This window comes from Spea bombifrons, chromosome 1 (genome assembly GCF_027358695.1).
Source record: "Spea bombifrons isolate aSpeBom1 chromosome 1, aSpeBom1.2.pri, whole genome shotgun sequence".
Taxonomy (NCBI): Eukaryota; Metazoa; Chordata; class Amphibia; order Anura; family Pelobatidae; genus Spea; species Spea bombifrons.
Window position 1 is genome coordinate 22,216,685 of NC_071087.1, and position 24,914 is coordinate 22,241,598.

General features: G+C 37.3%; 1 protein-coding gene across 2 annotated transcripts in view; it reads right to left on the reverse strand.

The window, feature by feature from the left end:
- Positions 1-6,735: 6,735 nt before the first annotated feature.
- Positions 6,736-24,914, reverse strand: part of TEC (tec protein tyrosine kinase) — a 35,159-nt gene continuing 16,980 nt past the window's right edge. For both annotated transcript variants that reach the window (XM_053458430.1, XM_053458429.1), the window contains exons 3-18: positions 19,654-19,758; positions 19,359-19,440; positions 18,766-18,894; positions 17,710-17,750; positions 16,544-16,734; positions 15,879-15,944; positions 15,458-15,512; positions 14,114-14,193; positions 13,327-13,457; positions 12,613-12,687; positions 11,910-12,081; positions 11,026-11,242; positions 10,051-10,112; positions 9,418-9,536; positions 8,856-9,013; positions 6,736-7,017 (exon numbers count right to left, since the gene is read on the reverse strand). In XM_053458430.1, coding sequence (XP_053314405.1) covers positions 6,946-7,017; positions 8,856-9,013; positions 9,418-9,536; positions 10,051-10,112; positions 11,026-11,242; positions 11,910-12,081; positions 12,613-12,687; positions 13,327-13,457; positions 14,114-14,193; positions 15,458-15,512; positions 15,879-15,944; positions 16,544-16,734; positions 17,710-17,750; positions 18,766-18,894; positions 19,359-19,440; positions 19,654-19,758 — 1,755 coding nt within the window. In that variant the 3' untranslated portion in view covers positions 6,736-6,945. The remainder of the gene's footprint in view (positions 7,018-8,855; positions 9,014-9,417; positions 9,537-10,050; positions 10,113-11,025; positions 11,243-11,909; positions 12,082-12,612; positions 12,688-13,326; positions 13,458-14,113; positions 14,194-15,457; positions 15,513-15,878; positions 15,945-16,543; positions 16,735-17,709; positions 17,751-18,765; positions 18,895-19,358; positions 19,441-19,653; positions 19,759-24,914) is intronic.

Sequence of the window (24,914 nt, forward strand, 5' to 3'; positions counted from 1 at the left end):
GTAAGTGTTCCAGAACAATTTATTTCCACTTCAATTAAAATACGGCATTATTATAGCCTTTTTGTCATGAAAACTAGGGACCACTCAGGATTACTAAACTATCTGTGCTTACACTTATAATGTATAGAATAATTCCCCAGACTCCAAATTCCAGCTCATATTAGAACATTGTGTTCTGGTGTCCACACAGCTACCTCACAGAAACCTAGAATCTAAAGTGTATTTGCACATTTTTTCTATTTCAATGTTACATATAAATATATAACATTCATTGTGTTTTTTTTCTTGTTTTTTTATGTTAGATATGTTTTTTTTGTGGATATGATGTATTGTTATACAAGATTTGATTACTTTTGTAAAAATGCATTTTACTAGAATTTTATATGCAATTAAACCAAGCTATTCATTCATGCACTTACCGGTAATTCTGTACTGTGTGTTATATTTTATTAATATAAAACCTTGGAGATGGAGGGAAAAAATGTTTTAAGTAGAGGGATATAATTTTTTAAATCATTTATTAGAGTAGAGTCATTTAAAACATTCCAATCCAGTAAACTGAATGCATGTTTGTGTAAGTAAAGGGGGTACAGCTGTAATTGTGCCCCGATTCCCACCGGGTGGTCAGCAGACCTCGGGACACTCCAGGTTTGACCCAGAGTCTCTGGGTGAAGTACTGATTTCCTGGGTCTCTGGGCAAGTTTCTTCTTTTTGTGGATACTAGCAGAGAGTTCTGGGAATTGTTATCCTGCGAACAAATGAAAAGCTGCCAGTTTTTTTGTATTTTCATAAATAATTATATTTGTGCCAAATAATTTTTAAATACTTGGCATTTCCCATTAAATGTGTTCTGTTGCTCAGTTTATGTTATGAAAACGTTTTTTTCCTACTTTCTGATAAAATTTCTTGAAAATTGTATTGTATATCATATATATATATATTGTGTATCTACGCATTGGGTTAAAGGAATATATTTTTATATTAATTTATATTACATAAAATAATCTGTGACTGTGAAAAGGGCTGCATTTCTATTTTTGAATACAATTCATCTTTCTATTCATTCTATGGAATTATATACAAGAAACAAAATGTCCTAAAATTATTATTTAACAAATAAATGCTATGTTTTCTTAAGTCGATGCCTTTTTTGTGTGATAATGTTGCGGCATTCTGTTTTTTGTTATGCAATAGCATTGGATCGGTGTGAAATCAAAGATGAAGATTTTCCAAAATCTCATAGTTACACATACCTGCCAACTTTCTGATTGACCACAAAGGTGGCTGCACTGGGGCTTATAGGGCTATGGTGGTGTAGTCAACCATGCAAAACCAATTAACCCACAAGGTGCCAGGTAGTTGCCCGATGTGACATGGATAAACAAGCCATGCTGCCTGTGTTCATGGGCACATAAGGAGAGCCCTGCAAGATCTCCCTGCGATCAAAGCTATGCCGCTTTCTGTTGGCACCACATTGAAGTTCTAGACTAGAAGTTGTATCTTATGTCAGCCCTATATAATTTGGATAACAGGATAACAATGCTGATAAAGGCCCAACAATATTTGTCAGAACTTAATGTCCCAAATAATATTGGAAACAACTTTTCTATATTCAGAAGGGGGGATGTAATGCCAAAAAATTTATTTTAGAGACTGCACCATTAATTTCGCAATCCTGATTAAAGGCCATACCTGATAAATCGTCTTACGTCTCGTCTGAGTTAATCAAGTAGCAGAATTAAGCAAAACTTGGAGGGATTTGAGAATGTGACAGATCCCAGTGAGTTTCTTCTCAGAGGAGAAATTATTTAAGTTCATTTAATTACAGTTTGCCTACTATTTCTTTTCTGTGCTCTGAGTTTTTTGATTGTATATTAGTTTAAAGATGTTTGGTTCTTGGGTTTCCCTGGTTTAAGGTTATGCCTTTCCCTCGATTTCTAGTTTCTGTGACTTTGGCTTTAGAAAGCAACATGGCCACCAATGGACAATGGGAAAGCAATGTGGAGTCCAGTGCTTCAATTAAAAGTGTCTTATCGCCACAGCTTTTATGATCCATCAAACCCCACATTGCATAACGTGTTTGAGATCAATGGACCAGCTTGCCTAATTACCCTTTTACGGCTCATATTTGCTTTGGAAAAAAAGAAGTCTATGTTGTTCTGATACATTAGGTTAAAAATGGATGTCCCTAGCAAGCTTTCTATTTGGGTAGATGAGGAGTCCACTTTGAGGGTGTGGGTATTTTCTGGGACTGCCTAATCATTAAAGAGGTAACCTTAGTCGTCTGTGTGATCTGAAACCTTTGTGTCCTTTGTGTGTGACTTGCGTGCCAATTGTGTTATCACTGGATGTATATAATCATAAAAGTTCAATGCCAACAACTAAGGGCGACAACCCTCTTAATTTAATTTTTTTTAAATTATTTTCAACCTAATACCGTATTTTAAGATCTGTATGACGTAATAAATACAGCATTTATTCTGCTTGAATGATTTCAGCAGGAGTCAAACTGTGTAACTGTTATTCTAAGTTGTAATGCTTATATATTGAGTAGCATTATTAATCGAACCTGTGACAATTTACAGATTGAGTACCGTATTTGCTCGATTATAAGACAAGGTTTTTTCCAGAGCAAATGCTCTGAAAAATACCCCTCGTCTTATAATCAGGGTAGTAATAGGTCTGGGGGGTAATATCCCCCCCCAACTTACCTGTGCATCTGAGTCCCCGGTGCTTAGTCTGGGCAGCGTGTAGAGCTCTAAGCGAATCGCGTAGAGCTCTACGCGCTGCCCGGACTAAGCACTGGGGACTCAGATGCAGGGGACCTGGAGCCTCCTGTGTTATTCCCCCCCCCCCCAATTTACCGGTGCTCAAGCGGAAGTTGTGTACGCGAATTGCGTAGAGCTCTACACGCTGCCCAGACTAAGCACCGGGGACTCGGAAGCACCAGTAAGTTTGGAGGAGGGAGGGGGAGGGAGTGTTAAACGGGGGGCATAAGGCATTTCTGGAGGCAGAGTGCTCTGTGAAATGCCTTTTAACCCCCTTAATGCCACTCTGCCTCCAGAAATGCCTTTTAACCCTCTATACGCCACTTTGCCTCCTGAAATGCCTTATACCTCCCTCTGCCCCATAATATGCCTTTTAACCCCCTAAATGCCAGAGTGGCATATAGGGGTATAAGGCAATTCTGGAGGCAGAGTGGCACATGGGGTCAAAAGGCATATCATGGGGCACAGTGGCATTTAGAGGGTTAAAAGGCATATCATGGGGCACAGTGGCATATAGGGGTATAAGGCATTTCTGGAGCAGAGTGGCAAGCCTTGGGGCAGATGTGCATAACTGGGGGGGGCAGGTTGTAAAAAAAAAAAGGAAATAAAAACAAAATATTTTTCTCAATCATAGCTTTTATTAACAAACAATTGTTCACATAGTTTACATGAATTAACATTTACTGGTAAAACTTTTTTCCTATAGGGTCGTCTTATATTCAGGCTTTTTCTTTTTTTTTTCCTAAATTAATATTCAGATTTTGGGGGGGTCGTCTTATAATCGAGCAAATAGGGTATATGTATCGAGCCTGACCTCAGTTTAGGGGCATGGATAATATACAGTGGAACTCTAGCGCCCCCTTGTGCTCGGCAGATATAATCTCACTCCAAACCTTTGTGTTAAGATGATTTTTTACTAAATAGAATGCAATAGTGCAGTGCTGTATATCAGGAATTAGGGTAATAATTACTATGGAGCAACATAAAACATTTACGGAAAGTTACCCTTGCCTTGCTGGCTCCTGGAGAAATTTTAATTTCATTCTGAACATACAGTTTATATATTCAATGCGTAAGGGATTCACAAAGGAGGGAGCAGACCACCCAATCTCCCACATACATCCAGAAGTCCCATCGCTCCCCTGGTCAGTGGGCCTAATTTGTTAATGCGCCCAAATAAAAGCATAATAGCAACTATTCTGTGCTAATATTTTCATACAACATGCTTCCTACAGTACCTTCTTGGCGTACAAATCCCTTTGGTCCCTCTCTCCTCCTCTGATCCTTAATGTCTTCAATGAACACAACAAAAAGTAAGACTTTTATTTATTAATATTAATAAAATATGCAAAAAGCTAAATATGTGAAGCAGGTTAACCTTAAAAATCTGTCCAAAACTGAAATCTGTGCACACTTTTGATTAAAAAAATGCTTTATTAAATAAATACATGCAATGAAGAGCTGTACACAATATCTCTACAGATGATCGAACAGATATTGGTATGAAGAACAATACATAGCATTCCTATTAAGAAAATGTAGTCAGTCTTTAACGAAACCCATAACAGTCTGAAATGACCAGGTATATATTTCTTCGTGTTTTGATGATTGTGCCTTACTGGCAATGTGAAATGTGGGACTGCCACAATTATAAGAGTCTCAATAATTTGTACAGAAACAGCAAGAAATGTGCTTAGGGCATTTTTCTTCTAAATGCCTCAGTTACATAAACGTCTATAGACAGGCTTACCAGCTTCCTAGCCATGTCTGTGTCGATGCCTGATAATGCAAAAGTATCGATGTTTGGCCGTTTGAAATGTTGAGACAAAACCAGAAGCCGACTGACTTGATGGGTTACAGGGGCGATCTCTGATCTCATTGCAATATTAAGGGCAATGCACATTATTCAGTGCCTAGTAGAATGGGGGGCAGCTGGGAGGTAAGTACAGGGGCATCGCCCTGGCACAGTCTTAGGCCAATACTTGACATAAATTCAGTGCTGCAGATATATCTCTTTATTTAAAAAAAGGCATCCAGTGTGTGGTACACTTAATTGTTCGTTGTAAAGAATGGCAGAAAAACACAATTTCCAGCACTGATACATTGAAGTGAAATCCACAAAGAAATACAATGCTGCAAAGAGTAATGTAGGTCATCACTGACAGAGCCGACCTTAAGTGTTCTGGCGCCCTGCGCGGACAACTCCAATGGCGCCCCCCATCCCAAAAAAAAAGAAAGGGGAATAAATCTCCCCCCTCTGCCCCATCTCACTGCCTTCCCCCCTCTGCCCCTTCTCACTGCCTCCCCCCCCTGCCCCTTATCACTATATCTACCCCCTATCCTTACTTACCTTGTTGCCGGAGTCCTGCGGTGGGAGCGGGAGGCGTCTGTCTTCCCGCTCTGCCGCGGTGCACGCTTCACAGCTGAGCGCCAGAATAATTCCGGCGCTCAGCACCAAACGCCGGCACCGCGACGGAGTCACAGAGAGTGAGGGGCGCCGAGCGGTTGCTAAAAACTTCACGAGCAACCGCTCGGCGCCCCTGCCCGGGACTTAAATGAAAACACCGTTTTTTTTTTGTTTAACTTTATTTAACATCCTCAATGTTAAATAAAGTTAAAAAAAACTTTATTTAACATGGAGGATGTTAAATAAAGTTACAAAAAAAACAAATGATGTTATAATTTAAGTCCCGAACGGCGCCCCTATTGCCATGGCGCCCTGTGCGGCCGCACAGGTCGCACACCTCTAAGGCTGGCCCTGAGTATTGATTTCATTTCAATTAATGTCCTTTATCTACAGACCTTGGCCTCGATTCAATGTAGAAAACAGTATGACCAAAGGAAATGTTTTAAAAAAACCTCATTAAAGCACACTGATTGCCACAGCAAATGCGGATTACAGCTAATTAGGATGGACAACCTTTCCAAATAACCTATATTCTATGCAAACACCACATTTTTCTTTTAACATATTACACATTTCATTCCTTTGTTATATAGGGATGATATGTACATGCAAATTAGTAGTTGTAATGGGACTGAAGAGGTTGATACCTTATGATACACAACGTGTCAGCATAGAAATGATTAAACACCCTATTTAAAAAATGTAGCCTCATCGCGCATGTGCAGTGTGTTTGGTTTTTGTACGGTGTGCATTTAGTTTAGTCAGGTCTAGTGGAGTTCAGACAAAAAAAAAACGTACCCAGGGAAGGGTTTTCTATGGTTTCAATGTAGCATTTTACGTGCATTAATACTGTAGAATGAATGATTGTTCTATGAGGTTTAGGCTATCGAATTTATGTTTATTTTTACAGCGTTGGGGCAAAATAAGGTTTAATCAGATCATTGAATTGAACCATCTGTGGCCGCCATTGTAAAACCACACTGAGCTCATTGTTTATCACAAATGCGAAAGAAGTCTCACTTGTACAATTATATCCTTTCTAGAATTTATTTTTGAACACTTATTTTTAATCAGATACTAGTTAAAAAAAAACTTGCTGTAAGTTCCCTTATAAGTAGTTCCTTAGCACATAGATTAACCCTTAATTAATGTCAGTATGAGTGATAATGAATGAAAGGCATTGAGCTGAAAGACAGGTGTAAGTGTGCCATTTCAGTATTTCCGGTAGCTGTTTGTTCCTGTGTAGTCTTCATTGAACCGTAGCTCCTGTATCTAAACAAAAGTTATGAAGATCAAAATGCTTGCATTCCTTAAGAGGGAGTAAAATATCACATTATTACTGTCCAATCCTTCATTATTGCAGAAAGATAAACCTACATTAAACCGGACGTGTTTAATATAAATATGTTATTTATAAATATATACACTGTACAGCCAAACCACAATGGCTGAATTTGGCAGGAAACTGAATTTCACAGGAATTAATGAAAAAAGAAAGCATTGTGTTACTGTTTTATACATGCTTTCGTTATACATGCTTTCGTGGACATGCGAATTGGATACCCAGCGGTAATCCTTAGTGGTATCTTCTTAGTGTGGTAATTAAAAATAATTAACGGCAAATAAAAAAAAACAAGTAGAGTCCACTGAAATTCAATGTATATATCCTTCATGAGAGGAGATTCTGTTTTCAGAATGTTCAGATTCTCCAGATCAATGTCCGTAACAAGTCAATGTTGAAGAATGTTGGGGAATTCCAGTAACAGCATTCTAAAAGTCTTCTTCTAGTATTTGAGCGATTGCAAGCAACAGGTCACAAAATGTAGGTCGTGTTTCTGGTCTCTATAATTACAAATATATCAACATTAACAAAAAGGATCAAATTACAACTGCATGAAATTGCAAAAAAAAAAAAAAAAACCCCACAGCCACAAATGTAATTTATTGACCCAAAAATGTGACCCCCAGGCTTGTGCCTAGTTTTCCTCATGGAACAGGCCCTGCATCCAATGATGTTATTTAGCTATTGGTAGAAGTATGCATTTTCCACTATTTTAATAAGGTTTCTAACCAATAGTGCCTAAAGCAGTTGAAACAATTATACATATACCGTATTTTCCCGATTATAGACTGCACTTCCCCCCCACTTTAAGTCTTTAAAGTGGAGGTGCGGCCTATACTCAGGGTTTAGCACAGGGATGCGCAATTCATATCGCCTGGCGTCCGGGACATATCTGGGGGGCATAAAGCATACCAGGAGGCAGAGTGGCATATCTATAAGTAAGGTGCATTGTGAATTAAGGGGGGCTTAAAGAGGCCATTGGTTTTCCAAATTTCTGTTTTTATATAACCTACGCTGACTAACCACATAATAGATACCAAAAATTTGAAAATACATGTATTCCTGTTCATTAAATAAAATACTGTTTTACCATTCCACTCATGTGTATGTTTTCTTTAAAAATATATATTTTTTAAAATAGCACCAAACTTTAAGGGCATCGAGCCAATGCGGTATATCATTGTGGGAAATTCTGCGTTAGGCTAGGTTTCCACTTGGGTTTTTGTCCGGCGTTTTTTTCTTGATGAAAAACGCCAGGAAAACTGCCACTGCATTTACCTGCGTTTTGGCGTTTTTTCTAGAGTTTTTTCTGGCGTTTTAGCCTTTCTGTGGAAATTGCTTTTTTTGACCTTAGGCAGTTTTTCCAGCCTTTACAAGTTAGAAGTTTCACCCAGCTAAAAGGGATTAGGATAAATGGCAAGTATCTGCCCTCTCCTGATGTCATTTACTTGGTAGACCCTTTTGTCTCTTTTCTGTGGTTTGTAAGGCATGCTTTATTTCGAATGTCTGCTCCTCTGGGAAGATTGGCCCCAAATGATGGTGCAAATTGTTTGCTGTTGCTTTTGGCACGCAGGATCCAGTCGCATATGTTTGTTTGTAATGGCATGTTTGTTCCAAATGGTGTAAAATTCAATATGAACCAGTCCAGGACTTTGTTTTGTGTGAAACTGTTTGTTTTCAGCCTATTTCTCGTAGGACACACAGATACTGGGTCCATCCTCTGCATTGTAACTGTGGAAAAAACGCCATAAAAAACGCCAAGGCAATAAACCCACATGGCTTTTTCATGGCGTTTTTTCTCTCCCATAGACTTCTATTGGAGAAAAAACGCCAAGATTTCTTGCAAAAAACGCCAGAGTGTCAACATGCTGCGATTTTGAAAAACTGCCACAGAGCCCAAAAAAGCAGAAAAATGCCAAAGAGGACTGAAAAAACGCCAAACAGAAAAACGCCAAGTGGAAATGGCATTTTGCGATTTCCTATTGAATTACAGCTAACATCTGGCTGCAGCCGTTTTTCACAAAAAAAACGCCAGGTGGCGCTATTGGCGTTTTTATGGGCGTTTTTAGCAAAAAAAACCCAAATGGAAACCTAGCCTAAATAAAATAGTTTAGCTCAGAACCTGTATTTTTTAAGGATATTTTATTCCTCGGTTATAGACAACCATAGTCTATTAATGTCAGTTTGTGCACAGGATAATGATATGGAATGAGTACCACCACCCTACCTGTGTGCAGGCAGAGCTATCTAGGAATGATTTCCTTAGTTCAAGTTGAAGTCTTATTGAGTACACATGTGTTTAGTGAAGCAAGAATGTGGATTTCTAATTGCACCTTACCTCATGCCAACACTCCATCATAACTGTGTATATTCTTTTTGTTGCCTGTTTTGGTCGATACAGTCTCTCTCCTCTTGTCACCATACTCACCACCTCAGCATTTGTGTATGACTCAAACGGCATTTTTCCTTCTGTAAACACCTCCCACATTAACACACCTGAAAGGAATAGCAATGTAAAATGTTACATGCGTGATCTGTCAGGAAGGAAGCCAGGAAGCCAAACCTGTGACTACTGTCAAAATGGGCAACTATTGTTACCATGGTGACAAAACTATACATAAAGTACACCGGATGACACTTTCTCTTATAAAATGTACATATCAACCGATATAAACAAAATTAAACATCGAAGTTTTACTTGTAGTTAAAATCACAGAATAAATAGGTATGTTGTTATGGTGATTGGACCATTTGACCACATCAGAACATCAATAAGCAACAGGGCTCTACTGCTCTTCTGTAGAATTCTTTAAACTAAATAAACTGATTTAATTAAAAAATACACCAATAAAAATAATATGGTAATATGCTTTATATTGAGGAATCAAACATTATCTTACCAAATGACCAGACATCGGATTTACTGCTGAACTTGCTGTAGTTGAAAACCTCCGGCGGGGACCATTTTACAGGGAATTTAGCTCCGCAAGAACTTGTATATTGGTTATCTAAAACATACCTTGCAGCAAGAAAAAATACTTAATGAGTAGGAGTATGTTTCAAATTGAGAGCACCTAAGGCCCGGTATATGGTCTTTATACAGAACCGCCACCAATCATTCTGAAACAGACTATACAGGCTATATATTTGGTATATCATGAGATGCTCTAAGTCTCTTCTTAGTAGCTTCTTGACTAATCAATCAGATGTCCTCTAAGAACAAGGAAAGTGAATAACATACAAGGTATTTAAGAATTTATTGACTGAATAAGCAAAGTATTGGTCAGGAAACCATTCCAACCAACAACATTAAAACAGATTATAGTCTAAATTTAGTCTACTAATAATCCATCACATCCGTTTGAAATGCAGATATGTTTGTATATGGCCAGTTTATCCATTAGCACAGAGCGGTGCTGGACCAAAGTGTCCGTGCCATGCCTGTGAAGAAGTGACAATGCTGCCTGGTGGCAGACAGCAGCCATTGGCAACCCAAAAAAGCATTTCAAACAAAAGGCTTCTTTTGTTCCTACCTGGTCATTCCAAAATCGGACACTTTTACCACGCCTTCATTTACCAAACAGTTCCTGGCAGCCTGCAACAAAAAAATATGATACCAGATAGATTAAGAAGATGTACTAAAATCTGAGAAGTTAGATCAAGTTTTCCAACAAGAGAATCTCCTGAGTCACTTATTCTATGGAGCTAAAACCTTCTATTGGGACACCCACCATAGCACTGCATTATCTGTTCTTCCATATGTTCGTCAAATGGTTGTTTTCTGAATTAAAGTCTACACAGAGCTAATGTGCCAGCTCAAGTCTGAAACAATGTGATTAAATGTAGAAGCCTCATCCCAGGTACTTAAGGGATGCATTTTTTTAGTATGCAGTCAGCTTCCTCCAGTTTTTATTACCTATTTAAAATAATGCCTTGAGGTGAACAAATCATCCGCATCTGCTTGTCTCATTCTGATTTCTTTATCACTTGTAATAATAGAGACTGTATATTTGCCCCTAATCATATATATCAAGCACCTATTAAAACCTACCTTATATTTGCACCATGGGAAGGGTATCCTAACTGTTCTCATCTGTATTACTCTTCCCTGTTACATTATCTCTGCCCTATTGTTCAGTTGTTGTTGTTTTAAAAAGCCTTTGCATGGGCAAAAGAGGAAAGAACTTCAGCACCGACAAAGGGTAGGATAATGCTGCATGTGCCACAGGCTGCCATCTGCATCGAGGGGGACCTTTAGGCTAAATATCTCTGAAACAATTATACTGCTCAGCAGGCAAAAAAATTTGTCGTTGTAGGTATTTTGAAGCTGTGACTGTGACAGTTAAGATTACACAAGTATTCAATCAGGGAGAAAAGGTCAGCTGCATCCGGGGAAATACGGTATTATCTTACAAGCCCTCATCACAAACACAGTGCAAATGGTTCACTAATTGATATTAACTTCCAAGACATTCAGACAATTGCCATAGAATTCATCAGTTCCTTACCAGGTCACGGTGTATAAAGCTGTTCGCTTCCAAGTACTTCATTCCTTCGCACACATCGTGACACATACTCAGCAGAAAGTCTGTACTAAAGCTTCCACTCTTTTGGCGAAGGTAATTCAGGAGGCAGCCCTGTTCCATGAATTCTGTGACTATGTAGATTGGCCTTTGTTGTGTACAAACTCCATAAAGCTGGACTAGTTTGGGATGGGTAAGTTTCCTAAAAATACAATAAAATACAGTAATTGCACTGCAGCATGCAAGCGGGGGCCCCGTGACACCAACGGCCTTGGGGCCGTTAATTATCCCATCGTTAATCCGACTCTGTCTGCGTGTATAAGGTGGGAGCAGCTCTTTTAACTTCCTGTTCTCAGGCTCTGTGTGATTATTCTGACCCATTAAGCTTTTTGTCTCCCATTGCTAGGTTATTGTCCACTTTTGGTTCTAGCAGGTGGGGTGTTTGAAGAAGGGTAAGAGCTTCAAAAAGGAAGCCAACTGTTGTTCTCATCTTGCCGCTTAGAAATAAAATAACCTCTTGTTTTTAACCCACATTAAACAGATAACCCAACCATTAAAAAGATTGACAAAAAATTCATTAAATAAATGAATTGCTCATAAAGCTGTAAAAGTGACAGTTCTCTTTGAAGTTATTTCCAGCACGGCTCTTTCTTCATTCACAGAATGCACTACGGATAAAATCCGGACAGACCTTTTTATCACAAATCACCGACATAGCAGCCTGGTAAATCCAGAAGTCCGCACGCTACACTTTTACATTAGCCAATTGTACTAGATTAAAAAAGAAGTTTGGTGTGCCCACATGTATCCATCAGCTAAAGCGACTAATATTTTATGTTATATCATGATTTTATTCAGGTTAGACTCACATCATAATTTTAGCTTCCTCTATAAAGTCTTCTTCAGACATCGCTCCTTCCCGAATTGCTTTAATTGCGACTTTGTACTGTGCTCGCCATTTCCCAAGACGCACCACACCAAATACGCCACTTCCAAGTTCCTTCATAAATGTGAGCTCAGATGGGTTTATTTCCCATTTATCTTAAAAATAAAAATGATGCATAAAAACTTTTTTTACTATCCAGTATAAATGTATATTCTCTGTAAAATATTTTATTTCTCTGTACACATCTTACAACCCTTTAGTAAAATTAGAAAACATAGCACTGGTTAGGGTTCATGCGGCTTAACAAGTCTCAATCATATTCTTATATGCCAGGAAAGTGGATTAATAAAAGAGGAAGTATTAGGTAACCAAATAAAGAAGGAAATATTTAAAAAAAAAAAAAAAAGCATAAACACATTATTTCACACATAGATTTATATCTGTTTGTAACTGCTTGGAGTGTAATTCACAATCCAAGATATGATACCTTCTGTCTCTTATCCCAATGTACCATTAAGCCACAATTAATGACCTCTGAAGTAAGACAGGTAGTTCCAATATTTAGTTTTACAGCTGAACACCCTTAAAGTACACTCTGGGACTATTAAATGTTTCCTCATATCAGTACTACAGTCTTTCATGATGTCAACAACCTTTGCGTCCCCAGGCGGCAGCAATAAGCATACCATAACTGAATCCAGCTGTCGTCGGAGCTGACTTTGCTTTGGAACATACAGGGTATCGCAGTCTGGTTACAAGACCTACAGATAATAACAGAGATTAGAAAATGAAAAGATAACATCTGACGTGTTCCTTCCTTCAGCTGACGCTGGTTATGCTGTGTGAACAATTATAATTATTATTATTATTTATCGTTTTATATATCTTATATTATAGCTCCATACATATACAGGAATCAGTCACAGCAAATGGCACTGCTTTCACCAAATAAACATATCAATAATAGTCAACAATCATATGCTATGTAAAGATCAATAAATTTAAATAAAATAAATCAATATTTAAATAAAAAGGAAACAAAACACTAATCTAATTGTACATATTTCCTGTTGAGTGCACAAGTTAGGAAATATGTTGAAGATTTAAAAAGAACCGGACATAAGTACAAATCATTTAATACATTTCTTTAAGACTGCAAACATCCATATGATCCAACTGGTGCAATATTGATTGGCTATGTGTGACATGATGCTATGTCTTGACATCATCAGCCAATACCACAATTTAATAAAATCTGGCTTTAAGAACTCAGATTTTTTAGGTATTTAAATGAGAGGTTTAGGTTATAGACCACTTATCCTACTTATATTCCACATATTTGAGTGGCTGAGAATAATGGTGATTGTCTGTATCTTAATATACTATATTAATCCACTCACCAGCTGCATTATGCTTGTGATACTCGATCATTTCAGGGATTGTGTTGAAGACATGCTTCTCTGCCAGGTAGTACTGCTTTGGAAAGCCCGTCTCTTTGATGTGGTAGTGCCTAATTGAAGAGGAACCTTCTCTGCAATGACAAATAGTACAATGCATTTGTTCAGCATGGGTATGTAAAAAGATACTTGCCTACATACCTGGGAGCTTCCCAGCGTGGGCTACCTGGAGCCGTCTTCTAGGGGATGAGCTAGCCACACATAGCGGAGGAGCTAGCCACACATAGCAGGTAGGGTAGCCCCAGACATCTTTAAACAGGGTGGAGAGTGGGTAGAAAGTAGATATGGAGTTGACTTTGCTATAACAAAGTCAATTGTAAGCCTTCTTCATCTTTTGGTGTGTATAAATGGTCTTACTGCATTAAGGGTTAATATAACAAAATCAAATAATTAACAATAAGTGAAAAGTAAAGTGCAACTTATAACACACCTCGTGAAAAAAACACTTTAAATTTCCACTAAAATAATACAAATAACAATAAATATAAAGGTGTAAGCGCACATGCCCCAATACACACCTTTATGTTTATTGTTATTTGCATTAAGGGTTAATGTATGAGTTTGTAGCTAAGCTGTGCTATGTTAAAGCATTCAGTTTCACTATGCATCATAGACACTTGTTTTTGTTGATGAGTTGAAGAAATTAAAACCTCACATCACTTCTCCGACCTCCCCAATACATGCCTGTGTTTGTAAGTTAAGATTTTGCCAACAATAGATAGAAACTTACCCTCCATATTTTGTGTAAAGTGACACAGTATATAAGCCTGCTTGGCTGGAATCCCTAACAATAAAGCCTCCTTCTTTATCCTACAAATAAGACACACGGAGTAAGTTAGTTTTCTGCTGATGCAAGAAATGTTCCCTTTTTGGTAAACCGTCATTTATTTATACATGTTTCTTGGTGGCTTCTTATCAATCATACTGTAAAATCAGCACAAGAGGGGAATAAGAAACAGCAGCAGCTTCTTCAAAATCTGTAGTTTGTGTCAAATTGCAACATACATTTTGAAAAGTCAACAAGCCGTAAGACTATGGCTGAACAAATTGCAACAGGATTCCATGTATTTCTAGGCAAGCACTGGGCTTTTATTGCCAGTGCTTTTATTATTATTATTATTATTTAGAAATAAAAGTAGCACCTAATTAATAACTCAGAAAATTTCTGTTTCAGATCAAATTAATAATTCAACCTGGTGACAAGTTTAATTCTAAAGGTTCACTGCATCAAACCACAGATCAACACGTGACCCCTCTTTCTGGCTCAAAGCCAGTTGAGACCTTTTAGAAAACTTTACAGGCGTGAATAAAATATGGAGATCTAGATATGTTCCCTAAACATAAAGTACCTCACGAGTTCTGTCTCATTATGAGACGGCTCTTTGATTATTAACTTAACAGTAGTAATCCCCTGTTGATTATTGAAACTCAAAATAAGCACAACATACCCAATGAAAAAAATGAATCCATAATTAACAATAAATATCATAACAGTATCAGAAAATGCACACAGATGATTGAGATAGCTGTATCACAAATAGACTATGCACAGGCTGGGTGAGACCAGGGCAGAAAGAGGCAAATATTGGCTCATGGAGGGTTCTTAAAGACATAATCACAATAACTAGCTACCAATAGCTAGATTAACTTGTGTTTGTATAACACTGAAACTCATACTGAGTGGAAGGCATAACGGAAAAAACTTGAAGCCAAATTCCCAATGTTATCTTTTAGTTTTCTCAAGGGTATATACAGCAAAGCAGAGAAAGCAGCAATCTAGGTAAGTGAAAGGCCATGAGAAAGCCCCAGACATAAGATTAGGGTGAAATGCGTTGAGTAAGAGAGAACAGCAGACTGGTGATGTTTTTATTTGCTGTTTTATTTTACATATGCTGAGTGCACCTACTCCCTGTATTAGTTGGCATTAAAAAGCTTCTGTTTTTTTTATTTTGTGTGATTACAGCACATCTCCCAACTTTATTTTATTATTTTTACCTTTTTCTAGTAGGTAGAAATAGGTACAAATAAGCAAACTCAAAATATTAGTGTCTTGCCATTGTTGTCCCATAGTTACCTCATTTCTTAGGAGTTGTTCCGCTTTACTTCTGTTCATAGTTTTGCTGTACCACCTGCGAAAAAGGGCAAATATTTTTATAGAGCCACATGTCCCGGCAATGCAGTTGCCAGAATTAAAACCCGCATATTGTGCAGTCCGACAGGAGGCAGTAAAGAAATTAACAATGGAATATATCCAGTCTCTAAAATTCTTGTTACACCAGCAACTACAATGGCTGTACAATGGATATTTTATAAAACACACAAAAAGCAGCGGACCAAAACTTTCTGAAACTGTGATGTCAAAATTTCTTAGCAGGAGATTCATCACAGTGTCCTTTAAAATAGTTGGAACAGACAGTTTGAAGCAACAAAACAAAAAAGAAAGATTTCCAACGTCATACTTTTACATGCATACACATATACATACACATACTTACACATATTGATCTAAATTGTCTAATGTCTTCTCTGTCACATAATTGCTTGGAATATAACCTTCATTCCTGGAAAACAGGAATATTTCTCATGCTTACGTATTGCTTTAAATCTTGTTGTAACATTTCATAGAAATTATAAACCATAAATCAAAAGATACATTATTATAATAATGCTAATACAATTATTTTACTGTGGCTATGATTATTTTTTGCTTACATGGGAACCTGGAATGTGAATCATGTGGTAAAGAGGGGCTCCAGTCATGAAGTTTGGTAGCAACTTCTAGGAGGTACCAATCTGGAGAAGTGGCTTCAAAAAGTTTCACAGAGAGAAGACCCAATTCTGGTAGTAAAGGTTATAGAGGTATATGGGTCCGAACTGAAGGGACATGGACAACTCCTTGTAGTGGAAGCAAGTTGCAAGCCACGGCTCTCCCTCGTTATGTTATTTTATTTAGATTAGATAAAGCTCTACATGAATATTCAAATACACCATTAACGTGTATAAAAAATTATGATTATTGGATTTAAACAATTAAATAAATCGCAAGGGGATTTAACAATCTGAGTTCATCTAGGACACACCAGGTGCAATTTAAATACTTTTCAATGATGCACAACATTCACCTACCAGTGGAAATCAAATGATGCCGCACCTTACTCACCCATACTTATCTCTTGCTTTCCACCAATGGACATCCTTTTTTGCTAGAATGACATATTCTTCTCCAGAGACTAGGCTCAGATCCTGTGACTCAGTTGAGTGGAAATCAAACATTGCAATAACGATTTCTCCTTTATTCTCCCCTTTTTCATCGAGTTCCTCCTTGGGAGGGCTTGGAGGTGGAGGCCTTGACTAAAACAAGACAAGAACCATTTTTTGGGTACAGGAAACATCAGCCATTCATTTGCGGAATATTAACAGAAAGTTTCATTTATAGAAAGACACACTTTGAAGATATTGTAGAATATCCACATGATCAGAAATGTAAACATTTGATGGCGTAGTTTTAGGTTTTAACTTTTGTTCTAATAGTTCTAGTGCCACAGCTGTGAAAACAAAAACATACAAAGTAATAACCCTGTGGAGGTTGTGCTGACGGGATGCCATCACATACCAAGAGAGTCACTAAGTCAACCTAAATTAACTATTTGTATAGTACTTTTAGTAGAGTCTGCATTTTCTGAGAAAAAAACAGTGCCAATATAAACAAAGCTTAATTATATATTAATTATATATAATACAGAAAGTGTTAAAAAGTGATTGTAAGATGAAAAAAAAAATGAATTGGCTGTCACATTGTATTCCAATAACTTGTGCGCTCCATCGACTCAGCGTATGATTCACAAACCCTGGCGCTGTATGCCAATAATGTATTTAAATCCAAATATATATAAGCACTCATTATGTATATATTTGTTTGTTTAAAGGTTTTTATTGAAAGACTTTTAAGAAGTTTAGCTTCATTACGAGTACTACATACCAACATAATATCCAATAACCACATGTATTAACATAATTTATGGATACATATGAGTAATATCGCTAACAGCACTCATGCATGTTTGTTCACATTCATGGACGATGTACATTTTTTTTTATGCAATTGTTTAATGTCTTCAGGGAGTTTCGATAACACACGATTGCCATTTCTAGATTTTATGCATAGACTCCTTTAACTGTTATAACTACATCATGTCTAATAGTGCTGTAACATTGCCTGCCTGGTGAATAATGATAATGTGTTGTCTTTTGTATCTACAGAATTTTCTTTAAAGCCCCCCGCCCCCCAACAAAAAAACAAGATATAAAATGAATTACTGATCTTACCCTGATTTCATCTGGAGTTGGTGGCAAAGGCTTCCGTGTAACTAGATAAAAGGAAACAAATATATAAAACCAATATTTTAAATCAATGTAATGTTGAAGGTAAATAAATTAATAAATGTGAGATAGCGACGTTTCCATACATCCAGTTTGTGGAACGTAGAGGTATGGGACTGACCCTCTATCTAGCTTTTAGTAGACTGTCCTTCAGATGCTCTCGGCTACTTTAGGATACATTGTGATGCCAAAAGTTTTCCGCCTATGGGTTTGGGCAGGACTTCAAGGCAATGGCTTATTTTATGGTACACGCATAAAGATTAGGATTATAGAGTCAAGTTGTAGGCGTGCAGAATAAAAGGCAGTATATGACTATTGGGCTTTTAGCGTTTGTATGGATGGTCAAGAATGAACCACCCAAGGTAAATATTGTAGATATAAAAAAACTGATTTTACAGTATGCAGTATGGAAACAGTGTTACAAACTTGACAGACACAGTATGTGCATTTAGATTACGGTTTGTGTTATGGTAACGGTGATAGATAAAGGATACTTGCCGGGAATTAGTGTTTTTTTATGCCAAACATCTGGCACTAGATGAAGGTTTGGGTTATAGTAGTAGTTTTGTTAAGACTACCATTTGGGCTATTTCTTGAGGTACAGTGATTTTTAGCTCATGTGTATAATGCTTCTTTTAATCTGTGGGTAACACACATTTATTAAAAAGCTTTAAAATGTAAAAAAAAATGGCGACATGTTTAATAGGAAATAAATAATAACCCAGGTTATACCAGGTTTTTTACATTAAAGTACAATTATCTGTACCTTCCAATTTGGAGGATGCAATATGGGTACCTAGGTATAAGAGATGTCATACTGTTATTCTATATTCTATAATACTGGATTGTAAGAAGATAGTAGTGCATGTGATATGTTCCTTGGTTGGTAAACAATTAAACATGTAGCTTGTTTAAGAAAAACACCAGCTAAATCATTTTGTTTAGAACATAAAAAACCATTGGACCAACATCTCAGTTTCAAAGTACCCAACGAATACTTACTGTCTCCAAAAAGATTATATTCTTCACATCCCGGTGCTAGCTTGTCTGTTTGTCGGCAACACTGATAAGCCCCATCTGCCCAAAACTGAGTGTGATATTTAGCTGATATTAAGTTGTTGTTCTTTATTCCTAAAAGTAAAAAATGAGGGAATCAAGTATAAGTACATTAGAAAAATTATGCATGGCAATATATGAATACTACTGTATTCAGTTTGAGCAGAAGTTAAGGGTGGAGATAAAGGTTATGATAATGGAGTCTATCAAGACAGCTAGAGGCAAAATCAGTCACTAGCCTAGTGGCCCATCAGTGATTCTTTGTGCCCCGCAGCCACTATTCCCTATGTGCCAGTCTAGGCATTGTTCACAAACATGTCACAAAGAACAAAAACAGAAGCTGCCCAAGGTCCAACCACCTTGCCTAAGGCAGAACAACCCTTCTTGGCCATTGACTGCGTGACCCATTAGCCGCACATAAAAAGAGAGGAAAAAAATAGGCGATAGTGCCCTTAAAAAACAAAAAACAATCTTTCTCTTGAAAATAAAGACATATGAACAGTTTGCCCTGCTCACCATCAGTACATGTTATTTCTTACCCTCTTTTAGAAGCTTCACCCACTGGGACCTGCTTTCAACACTTGGAGCAAAAACATACAGTGTGTTGTTATCGTAGACAACCTGCAGAGTGGGGAGGAAAAAAAACAGGTCACATAGTAACAGAACCCAAAATATTTAACTGCCCATTCCACAGATAATTCAAATGTTAAAACTAACAATATACAAATGGCCAATAACATTAACATACATTAAGGCAGACTGGTGCAAATAGCAAACTGTACTAAATTATATATATATATCAAATAATAATATAGAAAATAAACCATAGCTTACTTGAAATGCATACTTGTTTTGGCAAGGCACAGTGTCAAGTCCATTCTTTACAATTTCCACACATTTGACTTTTGTAATGTCCACTGAACCTTTCTTAGTTTTCTTCTAAAAAATAAATAAAATGTGCACTTAGCATGGGATAAGAAACACCGTTTACATAGCCTTACACCTGTATTAAGGAAAATACTTTAATAAAGGGGCCCGCGGGCACTCATAATGATCTAACTACAGCCATTGATTCTGAACATTGGTTGATGCACACATTATTTCTGCATGCACCAGTACGCTCCAAAGCAACCTTTTTAAAATAAACATTATGTTGGGGTAAACTGATGTATATTACTGTATACATAGAATAAGTAGTCTCATCCCCATACCAGACTCCCCTGTTTTATAATAGAGGCAGTTGTATTCTTGTGGTGTAATTCCAACCTCTCTTGAACATAAATGTCACAGGAGTGAAGGAACTCTTATAAGGACATTCAATTACTGCTTCCACTAGAAGAGCCGGTCAGTTCTGTGTTAGACCCAGCTGTGTATGGATTACTTTCCCCTTGAATTGAGGTGAACTTCCTTAGCAAGGGTTTACAGAATAATTAGGAACTGCAACCTTAAAGTAAATCTCGGGCCAACTCAGCCCTTGCAGTAGGGTTCTCCAAACCTGGGATGGTCAGAATCCAAATGTTTTAAGAGCCAATATATTATTGGGCTAAAGGTTACTCCCAGTACCTGATCCTACAGTACGTGATACTACAGTACCTGATACTACAGTATGTGATACTACAGTACCTGATACTACAGTACGCGGTACTACAGTACGTGATACTACAGTACGTGATACTACAGTATGTGATACTACAGTACGTGATACTACAGTACCTGATACTACAGTATGTGATACTACAGTACCTGATACTACAGTACGCGGTACTACAGTACGTGATACTACAGTACGTGATACTACAGTACGCGGTACTACAGTACGTGATACTACAGTCTGTGATACTACAGTGCGTGATACTACAGTACGCGGTACTACAGTACGTGATACTACAGTATGTGATACTACAGTCTGTGATATGGCTGCTCTGCGGGGAAAAAGTGTGAAGAACTCAATTTCCGAGAACCTGTCATATGGGATCTATTATTAAGCTAAGTTAACTTTTCATACATCTGTAAAGTCACCGAACTAATCGCCAAGGTGTAATGTTGGGTAAGTATTTCAGCTCTATAAATTCAAATTGGAATTTTCAATTAAATACTATTGTCTACGATAAGTATAAATAAAATAATGTGCAAACACACAAATTAGGTGACTTTATATTGTATATATAAGTATATGAAGAGCATGAATATAAATCATTTGTGAAAAAAAACAACTTCCTCTTCTGGTATCTGCATTTGACTTGTTTCCGGTCTTTTTTACACAAACATTATTCACCTCCATTTACCACATTCTTTCGAGGGAAAGGGACACAGAAACACACAATGCATTATTCACATAATACATGGCTTACTATTGTTTAAAAGGACAATCAGCTGAGTCACAAACAAAAAACAGAAGTAGATATAAATGTATTTTTCTTTATAAAGCAGGTTCTGCAGAGTGAGTCACTAAATAGATGAGTGACTAAATAGTGGGTTAAAGCAGAATACATTTTAATGAAAGCACATTTGGGGCGGCTCCAGTAGATGGTTTGGGGGTTTTAAAAGGGTAATTGATCATTAGATAAACCTTTTTGCCATTACAAAAAATCCCTGTTTTCCACAAACACCACTAAGTGACCCCAGACCTTTGAACAGAAGCGTATGTTCTCCTTTTTATTTTATTTTTTTTAGAAATGGTGATACATTTTGGTGCCTTTTAGGACACACTGAAGCCTAGTACAATGGGGAGAATTGTGGTTTAAAATCCTTTACTTCACTATTTATTATGAAGGTCCGGTCTGCAGGGCAAGCTTAGCTGTTCCCGTATAATGAATTTAATCTGTGAGATTCCCCCAAAGTCTCTTACATATTAAATTATGCATAATACAGGGCAAGCTCAGCCCTTCTAGCTAGAGAAACTTTCTAGGGTTGGCCCTTCGTAATGAATCGTGAACTCTCCCTTTAGTGGATAAACCCATCTGTGGTAAAGCCAGTAATGTTATTAATTTTATGTTTGCTGATGTTTCTATTGATGTCTTTCTATCTCTGTGTTAAACGGATGCATCATCAGTGTATTAAATTCCTTCTAGACCAAGGTTTAAAAGAAAAAAAACTGTAGATGGAAAAATATACCCAGTTACGTTGCGCTAATATTCTGATCCATGAAATCAGTTTGTAATAGTTGTTTCTACTGATTTCAGCGTAACATTTTCTTTTAGCAATGGCGGTCTGGGATTCACTATTGCTATTTGAGGTGTAATCACAGAGATGAATCGCAAATACTGCATTTCTTGCCATCCAGCCCCTTCTTTTAAGATGATCTAATGGAAAAAATGCAGATCAAGCATCTGGAATCTGATCCCTAATTCTTCTTTGTGCGTGTCTGCTTGGTAGTGGATCATTATTTTAGGGAGAGGGCATGTCAGGTATTCTATACTTGTAGATAAAATGCCTACAACTATTTATATACCTAGCTATTTATGCAGCTGAATAAGGCAATACAAAGATTTAACACAATTGAATGTGCACATGGACATTTCATGGTGCTTATATACAAAATTGTACAGTTCAACACCATAATACACTCATACCCAGCAAACATTTTGAGCTCCTAAAAAAAAGGAGGAAAGAGGGACAGAGAGATTTGATAATTAAGCAAAGAAAAAATGACAGCACCAGAGGAAAGTGACTGATCCCCTTACAATGGGGACTACAATGCCAGTAAAATAGTCAAATAGTGCTTCTATAATTGCTATGCATGTCTTCTCTGGTTTCCCATTTTTGTTTGTTTCTAATTATAACAGAATCTAAAATGAAAAGCACAATATAGAAAAGGCAACACTATCATCTAAGACAATATTTGAATGCATTGGCTGGCCTTATTAACAGTTCCTCTTATACTTTCCAACCACAAAGAACTACGTAAACTACTGATTTGCATAGCTTAGAACATCTGACCATGCAAAACTTCATCACATGCTTAACTTAAGGAGACAGTAATGGGTGGTCTAGTAGCAAACGTATTTCAGTCGCTTAAAGTGTGTGTCTGTGTGTTGGTTGCAGGGTATGTTTTCTGGCACACAGGCCGGGGGTGCCATTATTTTATTTTTAACAATAGACAATACTACACAAATAACAACAGGTGTTGGCTTAGATGGCTGTTAAAATCATTCAATTTATGTTCCAGAACATACCTCTAGTACATCAGTATAACACATACATAAGTTATGTTTAAGAGGGTCAAATCATCCCCTTAATAATATTCATATATTCATATAATATTCATATTATAAACCAGCAGGGATTATGATCAGATATCAACAGAAATCAGGACTGGGTCTGGACAGAGCCTCCAAGGTCTCTTCTTCTCTCATTAGTGGATCCAGTCAACCCTATTTTTTAATACATAGCTCCCATTGCGTTCCAGCAGCTATATTAGTATTACAAACACTATTACTGCTTAAAGGAATAGTATCTTAGTATTAGTATTTGTAGAGGACGCAGGACAATATGTGGTTTCGGAACAGAAAAAAAGAATTAGAAACAATAATGTAGACTTTGGACACACAGAACATAATAAACTTGACTGTAACACTTTTCAACACTATATAGTTTTCTATTAACTAGTATACAATAGTAGGTCATAAGGAAGTACTGGTTGGGTGCTGTTTGCTTCACATTAATTGGAGGCGCAAACCTTTTTGCAGCTTACATACAAGATTAAAACAGTGTTTCTATCTTCTGCACTTTTAAGAAACATAAAACTTTTCAGATGATGTAGACATTAATGAGTCCTTGGTGTTGCCTTGGATTCAGAATAGCCATAGGTTTACGCATGTTTAAATTCCTTCACTATACTAGCCTCTGCCACTTCTGCAGGGAGGCTGTCCCACTTATCTACCACCCCTTAGTAAAAACCTGTCACATTACATCTAAGTGTCTGCGAATTATTGTTTTTTTTTTAAATAAACTTCCTTGTTTATGTCCTCTTTATCTTCCAAGCTATACATTAAGATCATTCCTGATATTTTCATCCTGTTAACCATTCACCATTTTAGTAACAGTCCTCTGAATTCTCTCCAGAATATCAAAAGCCTTCAAGACACAAAGTCTAGATCTAGATAAGCTAGAGTTACTTCTTATTTCTGGTCTATTATATTAGTCATCTAGGCAGAACAATAAATGAGGTTAGTTTGACAAGATCTCCCTTGCATTAAACTCACGCTGTTTCTGACCTTTCAGACCATTTACATTCAGATATTTAATAATTCATTCCTTCATCATGGTTTCCATTATTTCCCAACCACTGACGTCAGACTTTGCTACATTAGGAGTCTTCCCCGCTACATTTTTTGTGAAGTGTTACTACAATTGCCAACTTTCAATCTTCTGGAACTACTCCTGTCGATAGTGACTGATTAAATAAGTCTGCTAAGAACACTTTAAATCTCTTAACAACTTTGGCTGCAGATATATATACAGCCTAAATCAACCTTCAAATGCATGTGACAGATATTTTCTATATTACGCGAGGAAGCCACAATATATTTTATATGTTTGTTGCATGTTATACATATGTATGTATGTATATGGAAAGATCTGTAAGTGTTTACATACACATATATAAAATGTAACAAATAATTAACATATCGTACATTTCCCTACATCAGGGGAATGTGTTACTTATCTCTCATATTCAAGTTAATTTACCTAAAGCAATAGTTAAATACGCAATAAAGTCTGATATGGGCATGCTCAGGGGAAGGCTGGCACCTAGGCAGGGCAAGTAAAGCCAAGTGGCCCCATCAGCACCTTGCCCCCCCCAACACATGTACTAGCACACATACTTACACACATGCACATGCTTACACATACTTACACTAACATACACTCAATCATACTCGCTAGCACACACTCATGCTTACACACATCCATACCACTTACACATACATGCTTACCCATACTTACACATCCATACTAACACACAAACACACATACACATCCATGCTTGCACACAAACACATACACAATTATGCTCAACTACACCCTCCCCTTACCCCACTGGCAGCTTTCCCTATGGCTACTCTATGCAAGCAGCCTCACTTTCACCACGG